This window comes from Excalfactoria chinensis, chromosome 1, assembly GCF_039878825.1.
Source record: "Excalfactoria chinensis isolate bCotChi1 chromosome 1, bCotChi1.hap2, whole genome shotgun sequence".
Taxonomy (NCBI): Eukaryota; Metazoa; Chordata; class Aves; order Galliformes; family Phasianidae; genus Excalfactoria; species Excalfactoria chinensis.
Genome location: NC_092825.1, coordinates 182,614,654 through 182,636,499, shown reverse-complemented (window position 1 = coordinate 182,636,499; position 21,846 = coordinate 182,614,654). Strand labels below are relative to the sequence as shown.

General features: G+C 49.4%; 1 protein-coding gene across 2 annotated transcripts in view; it reads right to left on the bottom strand.

The window, feature by feature from the left end:
- FCHSD2 (FCH and double SH3 domains 2) overlaps positions 1 to 21,846 on the bottom strand; it is a 99,214-nt gene that overhangs the window by 33,955 nt on the left and 43,413 nt on the right. For both annotated transcript variants that reach the window (XM_072327037.1, XM_072327036.1), the window contains exons 4-8: positions 11,738 to 11,814; positions 10,952 to 11,096; positions 8,132 to 8,265; positions 7,666 to 7,720; positions 6,557 to 6,685 (exon numbers count right to left, since the gene is read on the bottom strand). In XM_072327037.1, coding sequence (XP_072183138.1) covers positions 6,557 to 6,685; positions 7,666 to 7,720; positions 8,132 to 8,265; positions 10,952 to 11,096; positions 11,738 to 11,814 — 540 coding nt within the window. The remainder of the gene's footprint in view (positions 1 to 6,556; positions 6,686 to 7,665; positions 7,721 to 8,131; positions 8,266 to 10,951; positions 11,097 to 11,737; positions 11,815 to 21,846) is intronic.

Here is a 21,846-nt window from a genome sequence, read left to right as displayed (position 1 = left end):
TCCTCAGTTCACAAATGCACACCATGAAGAACACACCAGAATCAGCTGTACTTCTTTCCATCCACCTTTTGCTGGGACTCCAGAAGATTTTCCAATCCTTACTCGATCGAATAGTCATCTATTACATTAGATGAGATTAAATTAGACCGTTATAGCCAAGATCTAATACAGAGCACTGAGCCGTTTCATCAAGAGGAGTGATGAATGGAAGCACTTCTGCTGCTCATTAGATTAAACCAGAAAGCTGTTTTGCACAGCAACTTCTCCAAACAAACTCCAGTGATGATAACCACACATCGGGATGTTGTCAAGGCTCTTTCAAGCCAACACGTTTTCTTTACAATACCTTTGGATCACATCAGCGTCAGGTTTTCTTTCTGGGCTTCCATAACTCTGAGTTATGGGACTCTTAAACTCATATGGGACTCGTAACATTGGGGACACTAAAACCCTTGAGCTGACCTGTTTGAAGTTGCTCACAGTTTAGGGACCGTTGTTGGGCACAGGGGGTTGATGGATGGACTTGAAGATCTTAGGGGATTTTTCCAGCCTAGTCTTTGCTGTGCCTTCAAAAGATGGTCCCATTACATCTCTCTTTGCCCCCTCCTCAGCTGCTCTCCATGCTCCATGAAGGCAATAAAACCCACAGCAAGAATGTACTTCCAAAATCCATATCCTTTCTCCCATTCCCACAGGCCTTGGCACAGGCTTAGGATCAGCTGATTGCCACCATGAGCTCTGATACACCACTGTGTAAGATGCCATGGTTCATAATACATACATATAAGACAGCCATAAATCACCACCAGAAGTGGTGTATCATGTTTACGTAGCAAGGCTTTGTAATGGGGGGGCTGCAGGGTGGCCCCAGGGGGAAGAACTCAGCATTGCCCCATGGCTCCAACCCACTGCTGCCAGAGCTGAGCCACGAGTGCTCCCAGTTTTAGCTCTCGCTGCTCTCATCTGTTAGCAATAGGCAATACATTACATTCATCTCCCTCTGCTGAGCCTGTTTTCCCCGTGGCAGTGACTGGTGAGCAATGTCCCTGCCTACATCCCAACCCCTGAGCAGCAGGGTGAGAGCAGGGCAGGTGGTTTGCAGTCGGAAGCCTTCCCTGTACATGTTTGCTCAGCTCCAACCTGCAGTTAGGTTTGTTAGTTTAAGACAACAGCTACTGAGAGGTGCTGCTTTGGAGAGTAACAGTGGGTAACAGTCCATAAGGGTGATATGTGAGCATTTAAAGGAAAGCCTAAACAAGAGGGCACCATTGTCCATCAGTTATTCACCAAGTGATGCAGATGCATAATCACCTTGCAAGCACGGCCTCATTCATGCAATTAATTTCCCCACAGTTGAATGATCTCTGTGCACAGGTGCCCACAGATTGATGCCCTGGGAAGGGAAGCAGCGTAGCAGCAGACACTGGGAAACCCCAGTTGGTATCACCTGGAATCCCATCATCATCTGCTGCATGATGCATCTGCATCAATGCTGCCCATTCTCGTCCTTCATTCATAGGAACAAAGAGGAGAAAGCAACGCACGCTCACTGCCCGGCCCTGCAGGAAAGCTGCTGTGCCCATCTGATAGCAGAGATAAGGCAATCTACGGCCGGCTTAATTGTCATTACCAAATATTTGTGGCTGGCAGTTGGCAGGAGCAGGAAGTGAAACAATAGATTCTCTCACACACAGCAATTCCCTATGAGTCGGAAAGGGAGGCCAGCAGCTCAGAGCAGCTAATGCTGGGCGTGCAGAATGCATTTAGAGGAGGAAACCCAAAGCCCTTCTGACATCAGAATTATTTTCGAAGGCTGAGGGAACTGAGCTGGTTTAGCTTGGAGAAGAGAAAGGCTGCGGGGAGACCTCAATGTGGGCATCCACATTGGATGAGCACTGTGGGCCTTTGCAATCCAGGCCATTCTGTCATTCGAAGTCCTCAGCGTTGGGTCACTTCTATGAACATCGTTGGCTGCAGATGATTCCCATTTGTCCACATCACATCTGGAGTCTGTGTTTCCATTTGTTATAAACAGCCCCATAACTGCATGTGCCCCCTAAGCAGAGAATGACTGCTGGAAGCACAGCTGCCGGCTCCGCGTCACTAAAGGTCTCAGCAATGCTGATCAAGAAGAGGTTCATTGAAACACGATCGCTGTAGGGCTGTGCTCACAGCTGGAAGATCCAGGCACCTGAGCAATGGATCTTAAGCTCACTTAATGGACTCATGGAACAGTACAGATTGGAAGGGATAGCAGTCCAACCCTGCTCAAAGCAAGGCCAAAGAGATCAGGTTGCTCAGGTCTGCACAGTCAAGTTGTAAATAGAATAGAACGACAGAACGACCAGCTGCATGCACGGCGCTCGCTGGACATCCCCCTGCTCACCATTACTGACGTCAATCCATGTGACCAGCAGTACAAGCCTTGGGAGCCAGCCTGGTTCTCTCCCTCTCATAACCCTTTAAGACAATACCTGACAACAGGCAAAGACGTGAGAAAGGCAAACAGGGCCTGTATGTCTAACAACAGATCCATCGTGGTAACAAAGCAATGCGGTCACGTGGCTCAGTGCTGTCACAAAGGTAAGGACCTGGTCAGTGAAATGATGTAGAATTAGTTTCTATTTAAACTGCGAGAATTCAGATCAAGAGCCGGAGCCAAATTAAACAACTGCACTTCCTCATGTCAAGCAAATGGGAAAGTACAGAAAAGCCAGATGGCACAACTGACACTCATAACAATACAGAAAAGCTTACTGAAACCACAAAGAGAAAACCAGAGCGGCACATCATCACAGCGCTGCTTTAACTCAGTGCTCCAGCACCAAGATGGCTGCATGGAGCACACCATGGAGCACGAGCAGCGTAAGGAAGCACGAGTTAGCCCTGCTTGCTGTCACTGTGTGCTCCTTGCTGGATTGAATGCTTTAGCAAAGCTGCTTGTGAAAATGCATTGCTGTCTGTGAACAGCCCCGTGATGTGACCATCACACCACTGCAGTGCTGAGGATTAAGGACCCACCGAGGAGAATCCGGGGTTGTTCAGATCCAGTGGTGACCGTATGTGTGGCACACACAGCCCTGTCCCCACAAAGCACTTCTGAAACCTCAAGGCACGCTGTCTTTGAACATTACCCCATCTGCAGTACTGGGTCCAGGCTTGGGGTCTCCAGCATAGGAGGAACGTGGAGCTCTTGGAGTGGGACCAGAGGAGGACAATAAGATGGTCAGAGGGCTGGAGCAGCTCTGCTATGAGGAAAGGTTGAGGGAACTGGGCTGGTTTAGCTTGGAGAAGAGAAGGCTGAAAGGAGACCTCAATGTGGGCATCCAGTACTTGAAGGGAGTGAATAAACAGGAGGGGGAACGGCTGTTTGTGAGGGTGGGCAGTGATAGGACAAGGAGGAATGGTTTGAAAGGGAGACGGGAGGTTTAGGTTGGATCTTAGGAGGAAGTTTTTCACCCCAAGGGTGGTGACGCACTGGAACAGGTTGCCCAAGGAGGCTGTGGATGCCCCATCCCTGCAGGCATTCAAGGCCAGGCTGGATGTGGCTCTGGGCAGCTTTTCATCCTTACCAGTGCAGAGAGCATAATTTTGTCTCCACATATACACACTGCACACCAAAATAACACACTCTAAATACTGCAGATGATCAGAAGTTGGATATCACCGGGAATTCTGCCAAGGAAAACATCCATTTGGTGCCCGTTACACAAAACAAAGGGACTTGTGATTCATTTGTCACAGGACGGTACAACAGCAGCAACTCTGAGTCAGAGCCAATGAACAGGAACAGCATCTATCACACACTGAGCAACAGGGAGCATCTCCAGCCCAACGCTCTGTTCCACACTGACCCATCCCATCCCCCAGCACTGCACCCCAGACCCTTTTTCACCCTGTTTTAGCAGCTCTCACCTGTTAAAAGAGGTGCGAACTTTCACTGGGTGTTGCTGCTTGTAAAGCACCACAAGGAGCTGATGTTCAGGCTGCCAGAAAGCCAAGGATGCAGCAGCATCACTGAGCCACAGAATGGCTGGTATTGGAAGGGATCCCTAAAGGCCATTGGGTCCCACTCCCCACAATACACAGAGACACCCACGGCTCCATCTGTAACATCACTGCTGTAAGCTGCAAAACTGATGCTTCAGGTGAGAATGAGGGAAATGCATTGGATTGCATTGGATGTGTTGGTCTCCAATCCAGCTGCACTGGAGACCCCAGACTCCAGACGAAGAAACCAGGACCTTGCCAGCACATCTCCTCCACTCTAAAGCCCAAATGTTTACCTCAGTCCCACATCTTCTGTATCTCTTTATCAGTTACTGATCTGTGAGATCACCCGATGCAGGAAGGCATTTCTTTCATGTCAGCAGAAAACGAGTGGGAAAATCTACTGAGAGCTCTGGGCAAAGCCAAGGCATGAAAGCAGTCGGATCATCCTCACCCCCAGCTCAGCAACCGCTTCCATGGCTTTCTGAGGGACGCCTTCCCTCTTCAGAAACCATATTGGGTCATTCCCACTCGGCCATACCCCAACATGAGTGATGTCCGTCCATCCATCAGGTAGGGAACTCATATTTCTTGGTGTAGGGCACAAGTGGTGCACCAGATGTGACCAGCATCCATCCAGACACAGAAACATTGATCACAACCCTTTGGTTGCGATCAACCAACCAGATCTTGATGGAACGATGGCCTTGAGACTGCTGCTCTTCAACATCTTCATCAGTGACAGAGATGCTGGCATTGAGTGCAAGTTTGCAGACAATGACAAGCTGAGAGGTGCAGACAATACATTGGAGGGAAGGGAAGCCAACCAGAGGGACTTGGACAGGCTGCAGAAGTGGGCCCATGAGAATCGAATGAGGTTCAATCAGGCCAAGTGCAGGGTGCTGTATTGGGTCGGGGCAGTCCCAGGTGTGTGTACAGACTGGGGGCAGAGGGCTGGAGCTGCTCTGCTATGAGGAAAGGTTGAGGGAACTGGGCTGGTTTAGCTTGGAGAAGAGAAGACTGCGGGGAGACCTCATTGTGGGCATCCAGTACTTGAAGGGAGCGAATAAACAGGAGGGGGAACGGCTGTTTGTGAGGGTGGGCAGTGATAGGACAAGGGAGAATGGTTTTAAAGTGAGACAGGGGAGGTTTAGGTTGGATCTTAGGAGGAGGTTTTTCATGCAGAGGGTGGTGATGCACTGGAACAGGTTCCAACCCAGGTCATGACAACTCACTCCTATTTCATGGCTGGAATGCAACTGCTACTGCAGTAGCAGACATCCCAGCACCATCCCTCGCCTCAGACTCCCTCTCTCCTTCACCCCAAAGCATGCCCTGCTGCACGTTGGTCTGTGTGTTCCCACACAGTTCTGCTCACAAACAAAAGTGCCAAAACCAAACGCAAAGAGCTTCATTAATAACCCGGCTCCAGACCCAACTAAGAGATCTGACTACTACAACTACAGACATTTGAAAGAAGATGCAGAAAAAGAATCAACAACAACAGCACACATGCAGAGGGATGGCAGTGCTAGGACTCAGTTTTCCATTACTGTATTTTTCAGTCCCTGGTTTTCTACCTTTACTGATTTAGGGACACAGTGGGTACGGCGGGGACAGGCTGGGGTTGGACCCATTGAATATAGAGGTCTTTTCCAACCTTAACCATTCTGTGATGCCACGATGCTAATTCAGTTACCTGGATTTCAGATCCATATATTTCTCCTTCCAGTATACAAAAGCACGTTGTTAACGCAGTGATTTGTCACAACCTGCAGCCCTTGCCCCAGCTGAGAAAGTCCACCCAATAACCGCAGCTCAGGGAGGTGTTAAATTCTTCAATAAAGCCATTTTAAATGCAGCTCACAAAGGAGTAAATTGCTGTGCCTGACTGTATCACCTTGAAACAGTTCATAGATAACAAATCCATACAAGCTTTGAAAATGCCAATGCATGGAATGCAACGACATCAAGTCTCACTTAGCTTTACGTAGCTGGTCCCACCGATACTACAATTAGTCTCAGTTACAAAAACAGAGTATGTTTCAGTAAATTTAAGATGGTGTGAAAACCCTGTGAGCAATTGTATTTGAACATCCTTAGCCTCCCAGGAGTCCAAGCACCTGCTCAGCTGGGCACATCAAGCTGCCACGGGTGGGAACAACCACAGTGATGTGACCCTCTCTGAGCTTAATGCTTTCAAACCAACAGATTCCATAGCCACGTGTCCATCAGCTACACCAGAAAGAAGAGCTGTGCTCAGACAGACACACAACCCAGTCATGGGATACACCACTGAAGAAGTGAAATGAGGAAATCCAAGTCTGAGTTTTCAAACCCTGGTTCTTTTATTTGAGCTTAGGCAGCTGCTTAGCTTTGGTACCTGATTACTGTTTCCAAGACTACTGCACACCACCGCATGACCCATGGCACTGCTCACAGCTGGTGAGGTATGTGGGCAAACCAGCAGTGCTGTTGCAAAGCAACGCTGGGTTTTGTACATCCTTAATTTTGTTGTCCAGGTTTTTGCACGTCCCATCTCACACACACAACCGAGCTCCCTTACCTTCATAATGTTCACCAAGTCTGTTTGGTAGTAGCGGTCTTGGTGTGCATTAGCAGCTGCTAGAGTGAGAAGATAATCATTCCTTGCATGGATAGCCTTCGAATTGCACTCCGACCGTCGTGCTTTTAACTGCAACAAGAAACAGAAGGTAAAGGACAGGTACTAATGAGAAATGAGTGACTGAATAAGTATTAACAGTAAATAAAGATGTGTGCATAAGTATACTAATACAGCAAAAACGTAAAAGGATTAACAGCTTAATATTGGTAATGGGAAGGGGATTTCATTTTTGTTTCTCTCATCCAGTTTGACATTTCATAGAATTATTGAATCATAAATGGTTTAGGCTGGAAGGGACCTGAAGGATCATGAAGCTCCAAACCCCATCGCAGGCAGGGCCACCAACCTCCACATTGAATACCAGCCCAGGCTGCCCAGGGCCCCATCCAAGCTGGCCTTCAACACCTCCAGGGATGGACGGGGCATCCACAGCCTCTCTGGGCAGCTGTTCCAGCACCTCACCGCTCTCTGTAAACAACTTCCCCCTGACATCCAACCTCCATCTGCCCTCCTTCATCTCCAAACCATTTCCCTTGTCCTGCTGTTATCTCCCCTTTCACAGAGTTGACTCCCCTCCTGTCTGTAGGCTCCCTTCAGGTCCTGGCAGGCTGCAATGAGCTCACCCCGCAGCCTTCTCTTCTCCATGCTGAACAAGCCCAGCTCCCTCAGCCTGTCTTTGTATGGGAGGTGCTGCAGCCCTCTGAGCATCTTTGTGGCCTCCTCTGGACCCTCTCCAACAGCTCCCTGTCTTCCTTGGATTGGGGCTCCCAGACCTGGATGCAGCACTGCAGATGGGGCCTCACAAGGGCAGAGGAGAGAGGGACAATCCCCTGCCTGTCCCTGCTGGCCAACCCTCTGCTGATGGAGCCCATTCAAACATGGTTCTTAAGCCAACATCCCACACATGGTTCTTAAAGCACAGTTATGACTCCCACTGGAAGAAAACTTCCTTGTACATTTGGCCGTATGAAATCCTGCAGTGAGCACTAGAAGAGCCAAATGCCTGGCAAAGCAGCTTCAGATCACTTTGACAGTAAGTAAGAACTCACCTTTACACTTGCCTTTTGCAAGCTTATCCTCGACTGAAAAAGACTAAGTTTGGACCTGAAAACAAGAGAAAAAGGCAAGAAATTAGAGTCCTACACCTCTCCTACAAAACCACAGGCCAACCGTTTCCCTCTTTGTCCTCTGTTTAAGCTGCAGGTCCTTGCACAGCCATGATTGTCACCTGCCTCCCCTGCTCGACCTGCTTACATGAAACAAGAGGAATCGACCTCCTGTGTAGTTGTGCATGAAGGAGCACAATTACAAAGCCTCAACTTTTGTCTTCAACGGCGGAAGACGGAGCCCATCCTCACTCCACCTCCAAAAAGAGGTAAGAAAATGAACGGGAAGAAGCCTATTGAAAGCAATTATCTTTCTTCTAAACGAATATCGGGTGTAAAAACGAACACAGAGATAAATCTGGTTTACACGCATGCAATTATTTATACATATGCTATTATAAAAACATACTTGGCCTCGATATCAGCTTTCTCCCGCACTGCTTGAGCCATCTGTTCAGTCTCAAAATATTTCTTCTTGCCTTTGGCTAAATCTTTTACTGTCTCTTGTAACTCCGCTTGGATCCGTGTCAGCTGGTCCACGTACTGAAAGAAACGTTCAGGAAACAAAACATGAGCATTGCTTGCATGCAAATACCACTGTCACCATTTTACTGCTCCTCATTACACCGCATACTGCACTAGGCGGTCTCCAAGTCAATCCTGGTCCATTATCCGTGCCTTTCTTTTCAAGCCAATCTGAACATAAAATCATCTTCCTTTGCTTCAACTGCTGTTTAACTGCTCAAATTCAACGAGAACTCACACATTAAACATAAAAGTTCTGAAAGCTTTTGATGAGATAATTGGTTGAGATGACTGGAATACAATGGGGAAAAATCCAGAGGCAATTCGCCAGAGGTGAGACGAGAAACGCTCCCTCTTTCCTTCTCTATTATCTATAATGAAACACAAAACTCAATGTGGAGAAGACAACAGCACAATAGAACCAAGAAGGATTTGATGACATTCTCGAGCTTTGATTGGGTTCTATCAGAAATCAGTGTCATACTAAAAGAAAACCTTTGGGCCACTGAAGAGGTAAAAAATAATCCCACCCCTTTCCATGAACACAACACAACCAGACAGTACCAGAAAAGAGAAGTCAAATAGCAGAAAAAGACTGAATTTATTAGCAGTTCTCCAAACCCTTTATCTATCTCAGACACGGGTGGGAAAGGAGGTATGACCTCCCACCAGAAGGGAATTGTCAGTGTTGAAATAGATGAGCAAAGATCATCTCTAACCCAACGCAGCTCGAGTACACACAGCATTCTTGTTGACAACACGGGCTGCCATTTTAGGGACATGGCCTCAAGTGTGAGGACACAGCCGCCCTTCCAAGCACAGCCCCAAGCTCCCACCTCTACAACACAGCCCCCAGCCCTGACCCCTCCATGGGCAGGGACACCCAGGGCCCAGGATGTGCCCACCCTGATGCTGGGTGTTCTCATTCACCTACTGCCCCAATTCTCCCCCCAGTCACCTGTAATAAACTCATTCTTCTGACAGAAATTGTCGACCTTCTCCCTGCACAACTCTGCTCATATTCTCACTGGCTACCCCCTGTTATGTGCAGGGTCACCAACCAGCAGCCCAGGCTGCCCAGAGCCACATCCAGCCTGGCCTTGAATGCCTGCAGGGATGGGGCATCCACAGCCTCCTTGGGCAACCTGTTCCAGTGCGTCACCACCCTCTGCATGAAAAACTTCCTCCTAAGATCCAACTTAACCTCCCCTGTCTCACTTTAAAACCATTCCCCCTTGTCCTATCACTGCCCACCCTCACAAACAGCCGTTCTCCCTCCTGTTTATTCGCTCCCTTTAAGTGCTGGATATCCCTGGAGCCTTCTCTTCTCCAAGCTCAACCAGCCCAGTTCCCTCATCCTTTCTCCATAGGAGAGCTGCTCCAGTAGTAGCCCTAAGTTGACAACACATCAAGTAGCTCAACCCACTGCAACAGCGGAAGGAGGCTCCTCTTTGAGCAGCACCCATGCTGCTGTTGGCCATTCCATAGTGATCGCACTGACTCCACATTTAAACTTCTATTAGGTTTTATCAGGATTTAGCATAATACATAACGTATCTTTCTGGAAACCCACAGGAATGCGTGACGGATTGCTGCGTATGAAACAACGCATTGGTTGTGAAGGAAAATGAACAGCAGCAGGTGGATGGCTATTCCACACTGCAGGAAAGGCACGGTGCTATCACAACCTTTGCATCAAAAGTCCTGCCCTGATAATGGCAACAATCCGTCCAATAGTTCAAAAAATGCAAGAAAAAGGGAAGCTGTTTCACTTCTATACATTTAAAGGGGAATTTAAAGCCTCCATTTCTACTACCGACCCATAAACTCTCTGAACAACCAGCGTTTGCAGAAGGAAAGTGAAAATGATTTACTAGATCAAGATAGTACAGATTGTAGATGGTGCTGCCTGGAAAGCTTCAGAGAACCATAACATTCCCCAACCCAATAAAGTAACATTAATAAAAGTGATTTTTCCTCCAGAAAGCAAACATTACATAGACTTCCAGGAGTACAGGACAATATACTTGTGGTATGATCCAACTGATGATCTGAGGAGGGCACTGAGTGCACCATCAGTATGTTTGCAGATGGCGCCGTGATGGGGGGAAGTGCTGATCTGCATGGGGGTGGGAAGGCCCTACAGAGGAGTATGGACAGGCTGATGACTGCTGAGGCCAATGGGATGGAGTTCAACAAGAACCAATGGTGGGTTCTGTGCTTTGGCCACGACAAGCCCAGGCAGTGCTACAGGCATGGGGCAGAGTGGCTGGAAGACTGTGTGGAAGATTCAAGTTGGACATTAGGAAACATTTCTTCTCCCAGAGAGTGGTCAGGGACTGCAATGGGTTGCCCGGGGAGGTGGTGGGGTCACCATCCCTGAAGGTGTTCAAGAAACATTTAGATGTTGTACTGAGGGACAACCCTATCTCAAATACTTTCTGTGTTAAGGAGCGTGATAGAGATAAAAGATCTCTCTAAGAAGCAGATAGTATTTCTTTAATGCAAGTCAAGTTTACTTTTGTCCTTCAATTAGGACAATTCATTTTGATGAATTAAGAGATCCATCAGAGCAACTTCTGGAATAGTGACTTGCAATGCTCTTGCAGGATGAGGTGGATCGACGTGCGCTGTGCATCTCGAGGTGAGCACAACTCATTCCTTCTGATTTCCTAAATAAACAGCCCCAAGAAAGGACACCTACCTTTTTCAGCTGCTGTTCCTTGAAGCACCTTACAGTCCTGGCTGGTTCTGAAATCAAGTTCTTATAGTTCTCGCAGATATTGAGTCGGGATTGAGCCACCTGCATCGTGCCTTCCAGGAGTGATTTCCAAACGGAGTACATGCTCCTGCAGGAAGGAAACAGAAGCAGTGGTTGGAAGAGGACAGGGAGGTCAGGCGTCATGCTGACAGTGCGCTGCTCTGCGTAACAGTGGCACGCATTTGACAAAGGAGTGCTTTTAAAAAGAAGCTAAAGCACAGTTCTTTGTGCTGACCTAGCAAACACCTGCACTTTTTGCAGGGATGCTTCACTAAACGTCACAAGAAGGAAGAGCTTTGCCTCCTCGCAGTGAACCTGAGTTAGGTGAGGACACTTCTGGCCTCCTTGCTATACAACTCACTCCCGCGCATACATTGGTGCCTTTGCCTCTTCCTAAGGAGGAACCCCTATGTTTACTATTGAACCTTAAAGCTATTTCATAAAATACACATCTGTTCCTTCACCAGCTTCCCCAAACTTAATACGCACAATTACGGCTGTTATCTGGTTGTGCCATTTGTTTTTCCAATCTCCCCAAATTATCCACATGACAAACAGTTATTCAAGGCTGTTTCAAAACTTCAGAAGAAAACAAAGCTTTCTTTTCAACAGCAACGCAACTAAATCATTTAAAGGACAGAAGAGAGGCGTTTCATTGTCGGGGAAAAATAATGACCCAAATTGAGAAGATAAAGACGGCTGTTTGGAGAAATCCAACTGTTAAATTACCTATAATCAGGTCGTTCATCAGCTTTCATTCCGAGCCAGTCCTTCTTCAAGTACTGGCTAGCCAGCTTCTGAATGCTCTGTAGAAAGAAGGAGAAACATACTCAGCTAAGAAGTGCCTAAGAAACCATTTTTTGCTCTTTTATCAGCGATAACCAATGGGTAAAACCTGAACTGTAAAGAAGCAATTCGTGTTTAGTTTTAACAAACTAATATCACGTGGGATCAGCTCTCTTCTTTTTCATATGTTTAAGCTCCTGCTGAGATGCATTAATGAAGGTCCCTTTGCTATGACCTCACTGCACGCTTCAGCCCTGGAAATGCTCTGTGTGTGAACATCCCCTGCACAGCCAATACCATGGACAGCACTTCCGAGCAGCAATGGCCAACTCAGAGCCGGGAGCACAGCAAGGAAAATGCCCCAATGTGCCAGAGACACCACAATCCACGCACTCCTTTAGCTCTCAGGAGCAATGAGATGAGGCTGCCTGTTTGTCCCTACACGGAGATGGGAAGCTTCAGGTCGTTCCGCAGGGAATTCATGAAGCTGCTGCTCGCAGGATGGAGACCTGGCTTGGAAGAGCGCAGCAAAGGAGAGATTGGGAAAAGCGGTTCAGTTTTAATTATTAATGCTCATTTTACTGCTCAGTCTCTGCACTGCACTTTGCAAACCTCAAAAAATCAATACCTTTGGAGAGCAGAAAATTGAGCCGTAACACAGGCAGGGATGGCTGCTGCACAGGGCAGAAGCTGCTTGCACAGAGCATTGGGACCAGAGGCCATGGGCACCTCCAACAACAACCAGATGAAGATGCTCCAATAAAATCCCCATTTCAGGTCCCTCCTTTTGGGCAGACACAAAAACAAGACTTAGCACAGGAATCTGATGCTGAATGGCTCATTCGCAGTATCTTGAGTCAGCACAAGTGTGAATCATAGAATCATAGAATTACTCAGGTTGGAAAAGACCTTGAAGATCATCAAGTCCAACCGCAGCCCAACCAGTAGCCGATCTCTTAAAAAACAACCACGAAACAACACCACAACAACAACCCTCTGCTAAATCATATCCCTGAGCACCACATCCAAACGGCTCTTAAACACATCCAGGGATGGCGATTCAACCCCCTCCCTGTGTATCCCATTCCAGTCCCTAACCATGTGTATCCCATTCCAGTCCCTAACCATGTGTATCCCATTCCAGTCCCTAACCATGTGTATCCCATTCCAGTCCCTAACCATGTGTATCCCATTCCAGTCCCTAACCATGTGTATCCCATTCCAGTCCCTAACCATGTGTATCCCATTCCAGTCCCTAACCATGTGTATCCCATTCCAGTCCCTAACCATGTGTATCCCATTCCAGTCCCTAACCATGTGTATCCCATTCCAGTACCTAACCACCCTTTCTGTAAAGAAGTTCTTCCTAATATCCAACCTGAACTTGCCCTGGCGCAACTTGAGGCCATTTCCCCTCGTCCTGTCACTTGTCACTAGTGAGAAGAGACCTGCCCCACTCTCACTGTAAGAACCTTTCAGGTACTGGCAGACGGCAATAAGGTCTCCCCTCAGCCTCCTCTTCCTCAGACTAAACAGCCCCAGCTTCCTTAGTCTCTCCTCGTAGGGCTGATTCTCCAAGCCCTTCACGAGCCTCGTTGCCCTTCTCTGGACCTGCTCCAGTACCTCCATGTCCTTCCTGTGCTGAGGTGCCCAAAACTGGACACAGTACTCGAGGTGAGGCCTCACCAATGCTGAGTACAGGGGCATTGTGTACAGTGAAGGAACATTGTTGCTCCATGTGAGTTTGTGGCCACGGCTTTCCCACTGCCCTGCCCGGTTCCTCCAGTGCTGCCCACAGCAAAGCTCAGCCAATCTCCATCCGCTCTGACAGCCCTTCAGTTCTCCTTAGAGAAAACCCTCTGAAGCACTTCAAAACAGTACGGGCATTCGTTCATTCATTCATTCATTCCTCCACGTGGAAAGCTGCTGGCAGTTGGTCTCTTCCCATCTTGGCGACTCTACGATTCTATGGGAACATCTGCTGGCAGCTGAGGACAAGCTGTGTTACAATTAATGGCCCCAAATTCACCATGTGGATCTATAAAACTCTTTTTGGCCACAGGAACCCAAACTACCGACGCTGTCAGCACAGAACTGCTATGATTATGCAAGCTTGACTACAGGCTTTCCAACCCCAAGGAGCGCCTCCCAGCCGTCAATGGAACAGAGCAGAGGGCTGCAGCCATGCCTGAGAGATGCTGCATCACTTGGGAATCCTTCATGAGAGCTGCTAAACCAAATGTTTACATTTCGCACAGAGCTGCTGTAGGCAGACGTGTGGCTTTTAATGAGACTGAGTCCATTTGCTTTCTTAAACTTGATGCTGACTGTGACTTTTTGAGGATAAGATCCTCCTTGTTCCTCCCTCAATGGAGCTTCTTGTCTCCCTGCCGCAGACACAAAGTGCCACTGTGGGGCTGTTGCTGGGATGCTGTGTGGCCTCTGGCCTGGCTGAAGAGCTGCCCAGTTCCACCCCAAGGGCACACACAGCCAGGATGCCATTGGACTTGTGGCCACCTGGACATACTGGGGGCTCGTGGTCAGCCCCACATCCTTTCCAGCCACTGCCCCACGGCTATAGCACAGCCTGGGGTTGTTGTAGCCAAAGTGTAGGATCCAGAACTGGGTCTTGCTGAACTCCATCCCACTGACCTCAGCTCGGCAATCAGCCTGTCCAGATCCCTCTATAGGTCCTCCCTCATCTCAGGCAGATCAACGCTGCCCCCCAACCTGGTGTCATTGGCAAACATATTGAGGGTGCACTCGGTGCCCTCATAAGATCATCAATAAACACACCAAAGAGCACAGGCCGCAGTACCCACCCCCACCACTCATAACCAGCTGGATGGGACTCTGTTCACAAACACAGTGGTGACTCCTGACTCATCCACTTTGGAGGGTTCAGGAAGAGCAAATGTGTAAGGGTGGAAATAGAGTGGTTATCCCACAAGCCCAACTCTAACCCACCTAAGAACATCCTTTCTCTGAGCAGCTTCCTTCCCTCCCTTCCCATCACAATCGCTGACCATAATATGTCCCCATTACAGACCAACTCTCTGCACATCCAACAGTTGAACAGAAGGGAAGGAGGACTTTGTGGACCCACCACCCACAGCACCAGCAGCTGATGTGACGTCCTGCTTCAAGGAACTGCCATTGGAACTCTCATCTTGGCACTGTGGCAGCTCCTATGGCTGTGCCCCACCATGGGCATCGAGGGGCATTTGTTGGTGTCTACTCATGAAGCTGGAGGTGGTGGGGGTTGGGGGAGGAAAAGGAAAGGAAGAACTCAGGGAATATCAGCTTTAATACCACCAGATGATAGACAGTGAGCGGTGACAGCAAAGAGAAAGACATCCCAAATTAAAAGATAATTGAGAGAAGTAAGAGGCTTTTAAAAAGACGCATTAACAATGACTTTCAGTGCAGTCCCATTATGTTTATTAGCAAAAATTAAGAGGTGCTGATGACAACCGGGCCCCTAAGAGCTCCTTTAGAATTGCAAAGAGCGGGGCAGACTATCTGATGTAACACACAGCACCGTGCAGGACAAATTTAATGCAGCTTTTCCAACAGTAGGGGACCACATTGCTTAGAAGTGTTGAGTATCTGTTGGTCACTGGACGGACTTGTTGCTAAGAGATAACCTGCTGTTAGGTATATACTGCATCTTAGGAGGGAGTTTTACACCCAGAGGGTGGTGACGCACTGAACAGGTTGCCCAAGGAGGCTGTGGATGCCCCATCCCTGCAGGCATTCAAGGCCAGGCTGGATGTGGCTCTGGGCAGCCTGGGCTGCTGGTTGGTGACGCTGCACACAGCAGGGGGTTGGAGCTGGATGAGCACTGTGGGCCTTTGCAACCCAGGCCATTCTATCATTCTATGATTTCCCTGGTCTACCCATTGTGAATCCCACTATTTGCAATGTGAAAACCAAAGTGATCCAAAGACAGGTATTAGAAATGCTCTGCCAACAAGGGGTCTGCAAGCCCATTTAAAGCCAACAGGATGGTCTCTGCCAACTGTCTTCTGCCAGGTTCAGCACCGGGAACATCAGCCAGGAGAGCAGAACATGCCCAGTACTTCTGCTAGGATAGGGGGTACATGGAAGGTAAAATGTATGTAGAAGGGAAAGAGGAGGAGCCGAGTGCCAGCAAGTGGTGGCCAGTGCACCCCTGGGGCCACAATGCGTGCAGAAATGATCTCAGATGCTCAACCATGAAGCAAAATCGTTGTCTCCTCTTTAAAAGCTCAGTGCTTTCCTCACGTTGTGCTTGGCCTGGCTCAGGTGAAGTGACCACGATTCCATGACTGCGCTGCACTAATGAGCACGATGGGGTCTCCATGTGCACACACACCCCCAAAGACCCCGGAGGCTGCAGTTCTGCTGCTTATGGGAGCGAAGTTCGGGGCTGCCCTGTGAGCTGTCAGACAGCAGGGACGGAGCTGGGGCTGCAACGGCAGGGCCTCACGGTGAAGCAGCACTTCCTCACCCCTAACCTAAGGCTGGATGTGGCTCTGGGCAGCCTGCTCTGGTGGTTGGTGACCCTGCACACAGCAGGGGGTTGGAGCTGGGTGAGCACTGTGGGCCTTTGCAGCCCAGGCCATTCTATCTCTCTTCAGTTCTGCTGGCTCTTCCCAAATGAAGCCCAGGGTCACAGTCAGGCTTTCTCTCACACTGGAAAACCTGCAGTTTGTCTAACAGTGGTTTAATGACATCTTGAGCTGCAGGCAAATAAGGGGCTGAGCACAACGATTAAGCACCGCATACAGCGAGTCCTCTGCAAAGAGAAACTACGAAGCTAAACGAGAATCCCACGTTCCGAAGAACACTTGTGCTAGAAGAATGCAAACAACCAGCTGTGCCAAAAGAAGGCACCGCAGATGTTCACGTTACGGCACCTTCCTTGATGCTCCCGAATACTTTTCCCACATTAGGAAGGCTGCAATGAGCTGATGAAGCTCAGCAGTGCTGACTCACCCAAACAGCAAGAGCTCATTGCCAGCGGCCTCAGACGGCATCATCCATCAGCCAGCCGTGTTTCCCCACGCCTGCACAGTGACTCGAAGCGTATTTTGCAGGGCTGACAATCCCTTCCAAACATTTGGACAGGGCTGAGGCAACGTGTGGGATGGAGGAAGGCGTGCAGCGTGTGCAGGGCTCAGCTCCTGCGCACCCGCGTGTGATTCAGTCTCAGTGCTGAATCCCAAGTGAGACACTGGCTGCTCCCTGCAGTTGTTTCAAGCTGCACTTTATTTACCAGAGCTAGATTCAAGAAAACCTTGAGTGATTTCATGAGAGCAAGCTCTGTTCAGAACAGGCTCAGTGCAGGGATTGCGCACAGGACTTGACTTGCTCCCATCTGCATTAGGGAGCGAGGACAAAGCACTGATGGACACCTACATTGCCCTGAGCTTACCCAGGGCTGCAACTAAAGAATTGTTTATGAACATGAACCACAGATAGGCAGCACATGGACCTCTTGAGTACTGTGTCCAGGCCTGGGATCCCCAGTACAAGAAAGATGCAGAGCTCATGGAGCAGGTCCAGAGGAGGCCACTAAGATGCTCAGAGAGCTGGAGCTGCTCTGTTATGAGGAAAGGTTGAGGGAACTGGGCTGGTTTAGCTTGGAGAAGAGAAGGCTGAAAGGAGACCTCATTGTGGGCATCCAGTACTTGAAGGGAGTGAATATACAGGAGGGGGAACGGCTGTTTGTGAGGGTGGGCAGTGATAGGACAAGGGGGAATGGCTTTAAAGTGAGACAGGGGAGGTTTAGGTTGGATCTTAGGAGGGAGTTCTTCACACAGAGGGTGGTGACGCACTGGAACAGGTTGCCCAAGGAGGCTGTGGATGCCCCATCCCTGCAGGCATTCAAGGCCAGGCTGGATGTGGCTCTGGGCAGCCTGGGCTGCTGGTTGGTGACCTGCACACAGCAGGGGGTTGGAGCTGGGTGAGCACTGTGGGCCTTTGCAACCCAGGCCATTCTGTGACTCTATCGTTCTGTGGTTCCCTGTGGTCCATCCCAGAGGGTCCAGCTGTGCTGCGACTGCTCATCCGTAACACCTTTAATCGGGCTCAGTGATGGATAAAATGGGTTTCATGGTGCTGCAGCACCAGGTGGAAACCTCCCTGGGAAGCTGCTGGAAGGCTGCCGAGCTGATGCCAAGCTGCATCTCCACTCATCTGGCTTCTCCCACCTGTTTGAGTACTACCTTTACGCACCTCCTGGCCAAGAGAAGACACAATGTGTCACCAAGGCATCTCAGCCTTTCACTCGTACTCCCTTTCCAAGCTCCACTTTCAATACCAGACAAAAGCTGCCTGCAAAGGAGCAGGAAACATGAAGGTTTCGTTGCCAGTTGTAGGTAAAAGGAGCTGGGAGAAGTTTTGACTCGGTTTTCCTGACCGTGAGTTTATGGTGCCTAACAAAGGAGTCTCTTCAAATCCAGGATTTCAGTAAATCACAACAACTGTCACCTTCACCACGAGGCGCCGTGCCCACAACCACACAACAGATGCTGGCAACTCGGAGCAAGCTGCAAATTAGAACAAAACCAGTCAAAAAGAGCGAGTTTAGCTGAAGCACTCATCTGCCTGAGTTATTTCTGCTTGCATAATGATACGCTCCATATTGCCACACTAGAAATATGCTGCCATCCATCCAAAGCCATTCCAGGTTATTTTTAATGCACCACAGAGAATCACAGAATGATAGAATGGCCTGGGTTGCAAAGGCCCACAGTGCTCATCCAGCTCCAACCCCCTGCTGTGTGCAGGGTCACCAACCAGCAGCCCAGGCTGCCCAGAGCCACATCCAGCCTGGCCTTGAATGCCTGCAGGGATGGGGCATCCACAGCCTCCTTGGGCAACCTGTTCAGTGCGTCACCACCCTCTGCATGAAAAACTTCCTCCTCAGATCCAACCTAAACCTCCCCTGTCTCCCTTTAAAGCCATTCCCCCTTGTCCTATCACTGCCCACCCTCAAAAACAGCCGTTCCCCCTCCTGTTTATTCACTCCCTTCAAGTACTGGATGCCCACAATGAGGTCTCCTTTCAGCCTTCTCTTCTCCAAGCTAAACCAGCCCAGTTCCCTCAACCTTTCCTCATAGGAGAGCAGCTCCAGTTAGAAAAGACCTTCATGACCACCCAGCCCAACCATCACCCTGACCACCACCAAACCCCATCCCTTCCTGCTACATCCTAACCCGTCTCTTCAATACTCTTCAATAGCCCTCCAAGATCCCCATGCCCACTGCCCACGTCCCTCAGTGTCACATCCCCATGGTTCTGAACACCCCCATGGATGGTGACCCCCTCACTCCCTTGGCAGCTGTGTCACCATATCACCACTCTTTGGAGAAGAAATCTACCCTGTTACCCAACCTGACCCTCCCCTGGTGCAATATGAAGCCTTTACATCCTGCCCTGTCGGGGTTTACCTTGCAATAGAGACTGAACAACCAGTCCAAAACTACAGTAACCATCAACAGAGAAAGAGCTGCTTCTTCCCCCAGCTGCCTTCCCCAGCAGTGTTTGAGAGAAGCATGTTATGACAGCAGGGAAGTGCCCCCAGCACCAGTGCTCACAGCCACCCATGGCACATTATCACTCAACATCAGCTCGGGGCTCCGCAATAGCTGTGAAGGAAGAGGGCACAAAATAGGATTTAGAAAGGTGCTACATCCTTCCTCCATCCCAATCCCTCTATGCACAAACCTTATATGGGCTGTGGGGGGGTGACGGGATGGTACACGTCTCTCCTCACTTTTGTTTTTACAGACAGAAAGTGAAAGCACAAAGAGGTGTTACTGAACACGACTTTGAAGGCAGCTGGATTTAGCTTTGAAGTTAGCTGGATTGCTTTGCTCTGCACAACCTCCTGCTTGAACACCTGACAAACACCCCCTGCCATCCGAACACATGGGCTTCAAAACGCTGCCTGCTCCCTCCTAGGCACCCAAGCAGGAGCTTCGTGCACCCAGCCCAATGTTGTACCTCTACTCTGCCCTCGTAAGACCCAACCTGGAGCACTGAGTCCAGTTCTAGAGCCCTTGACACAAGAAGGACGTGGAGCTGTTGGCCCTGAGGGGGGCCATGAGGATGATCAGAGGGCTGCAGCACCTCCCCTATGGGGACAGGCTGAGAGCTGGGGGTCTTCAGCCTGGGAAAGAGAAGGCTCGTGTGGGACTTTATAGGGAGAGGCCTTCCAGTATATGAAAGGGTCTACAGGAAAGCTGGAGAGGGGCTTTTTATAAGGGTATGAAGTGACAGGACAAGGGGAAATGGCTTCAAACTGGAAGAGGGTCGATTTAGAGTAGAGATTAGGAGGAAATTCTTAATGTGAAGGTGGTGAGATGCTGGCACAGGTTGCCCAGTGAGGCTGTGGATGCCCCCTGCCTGGAAGCACTCAATGCCAGGCTGGATGGGGCTGTGAACAGCCTGGGCTATGGGAGGTGTTCCTGCCTACAGCAGGGCTTGGGACTGGCTGAGCTGCAAGGTCCCTTCCAACTCAAAGCATCCTGTCATTCCATCATTCTATGTTCAGCGTTGGACATGAGCGGACCCTGAAGTTCCTTTTCTCCATCTTCTGCCTCTTGTTGGGACTGTGACAACCGACCCCTGTGAGGGACCAAGGGAAGAGCAAATGCATCCCAGGGAAGGGGACTTCCACTGAAGTGTTTTGGGCTGAAGTATCACCGTGAGTCATGCAGAGAAATGCAGAAGAAAGTGAAAAGCTTGAGAAATAGAACTTCAGGAGAAATGTGGCTGAGGACCAATGAATGTTTCCAGCCTCTGGCTGCTGGTGAGCTCAGATCATAGACAGGACGAGCCAACATGATGGATTCACAGCCCATTTCCAAGGAAAAAACTCTCATCTTTCTGCAAATGTCTGCACAGAGAAGAGATGCTGGAGGACAATCCCAACAAAACTGAATAGCATCAGGATAAGGGGGAATGGTTTTAAAGTGAGACAGGGGCCTGCAGGCATTCAAGGCCAGGCTGGATGTGGCTCTGGGCAGCCTGGGCTGCTGCTTGGTGACCCTGCACATAGCAGGGGGTTGGAGCTGGATGAGCACTGTGGGCCTTTGCAACCCAGGCCATGCTGTGATTCTATGGTTCCTTTCCAGGTCTCCACATTTGACACCTTGTTATGCATCAGTCAGAGCAATGCTGCCAATTACTTGGCTCAAATTTCTGCACTGTTTGTTTTTCAGATGTTTCCTTCAGCTGAGATCAGAGGTGAAATGGCACTGCCAGGAACCTGCAACCTGTGAGTCACTTACAATAGCATTTAACGATGAAACGACCTAAGGAGTTCCAGCAGCTCTTATCTAGGACAGCTGCCTTCCAATATCCCGCAGGTCATAAATGAATTGTTTGAGGAGACGCCTTCATTTCCTAACCTTGCCTGCAGAAGCACCAATATACAGCTCAGGGTCTTACTCTGTCTTACTCAGAGCACACCCTGAGAGGGAAGGGACCCAGAAGGACTCAACCGAAGCATAACAGCAAAACAAAGAGCTACCAAAAAAGCAACCAACCACAAACGCTCCCAGCCCAGGTAGCAGCGCTGCTAAAGCACTCGCTAAGGGGAATAGCAGCTTGTTAGAAAGTACAATCTCTTATGCAAGGACGAAGCAAGCCAAAGATCTGCCAAGTGAATCAGAGTTCAGCTTGGCGTCATCACCCATGCAACATCAAACAGGCACTGCTGAAGTGACAGAGCTTGGCTTTTGAAACAGACTCTTCTTCGTTTGCAAATGTTCAACGTTTGCTGTTTCCTGCTTAGCACCTTTCACTTCCATTTCATTGTATTTCGGTAGAGCAAAGTGCAGCTGAGCGCTGTCAGTGTTCTCCCTTAGAATGGATGGAAATAGTGGCTATATGGCTGTTTGTGAGGGTGGGCAGTGATAGGACAAGGGGGAATGGTTTGAAAGGGAGACAGGGGAGGTTTAGGTTGGATCTTAGGAGGAAGCTTTTCAAGCAGAGGGTGGTGACGCACTGGAACAGGTTGCCCAAGGAGGCTGTGGATGCCCCATCCCTGCAGGCAT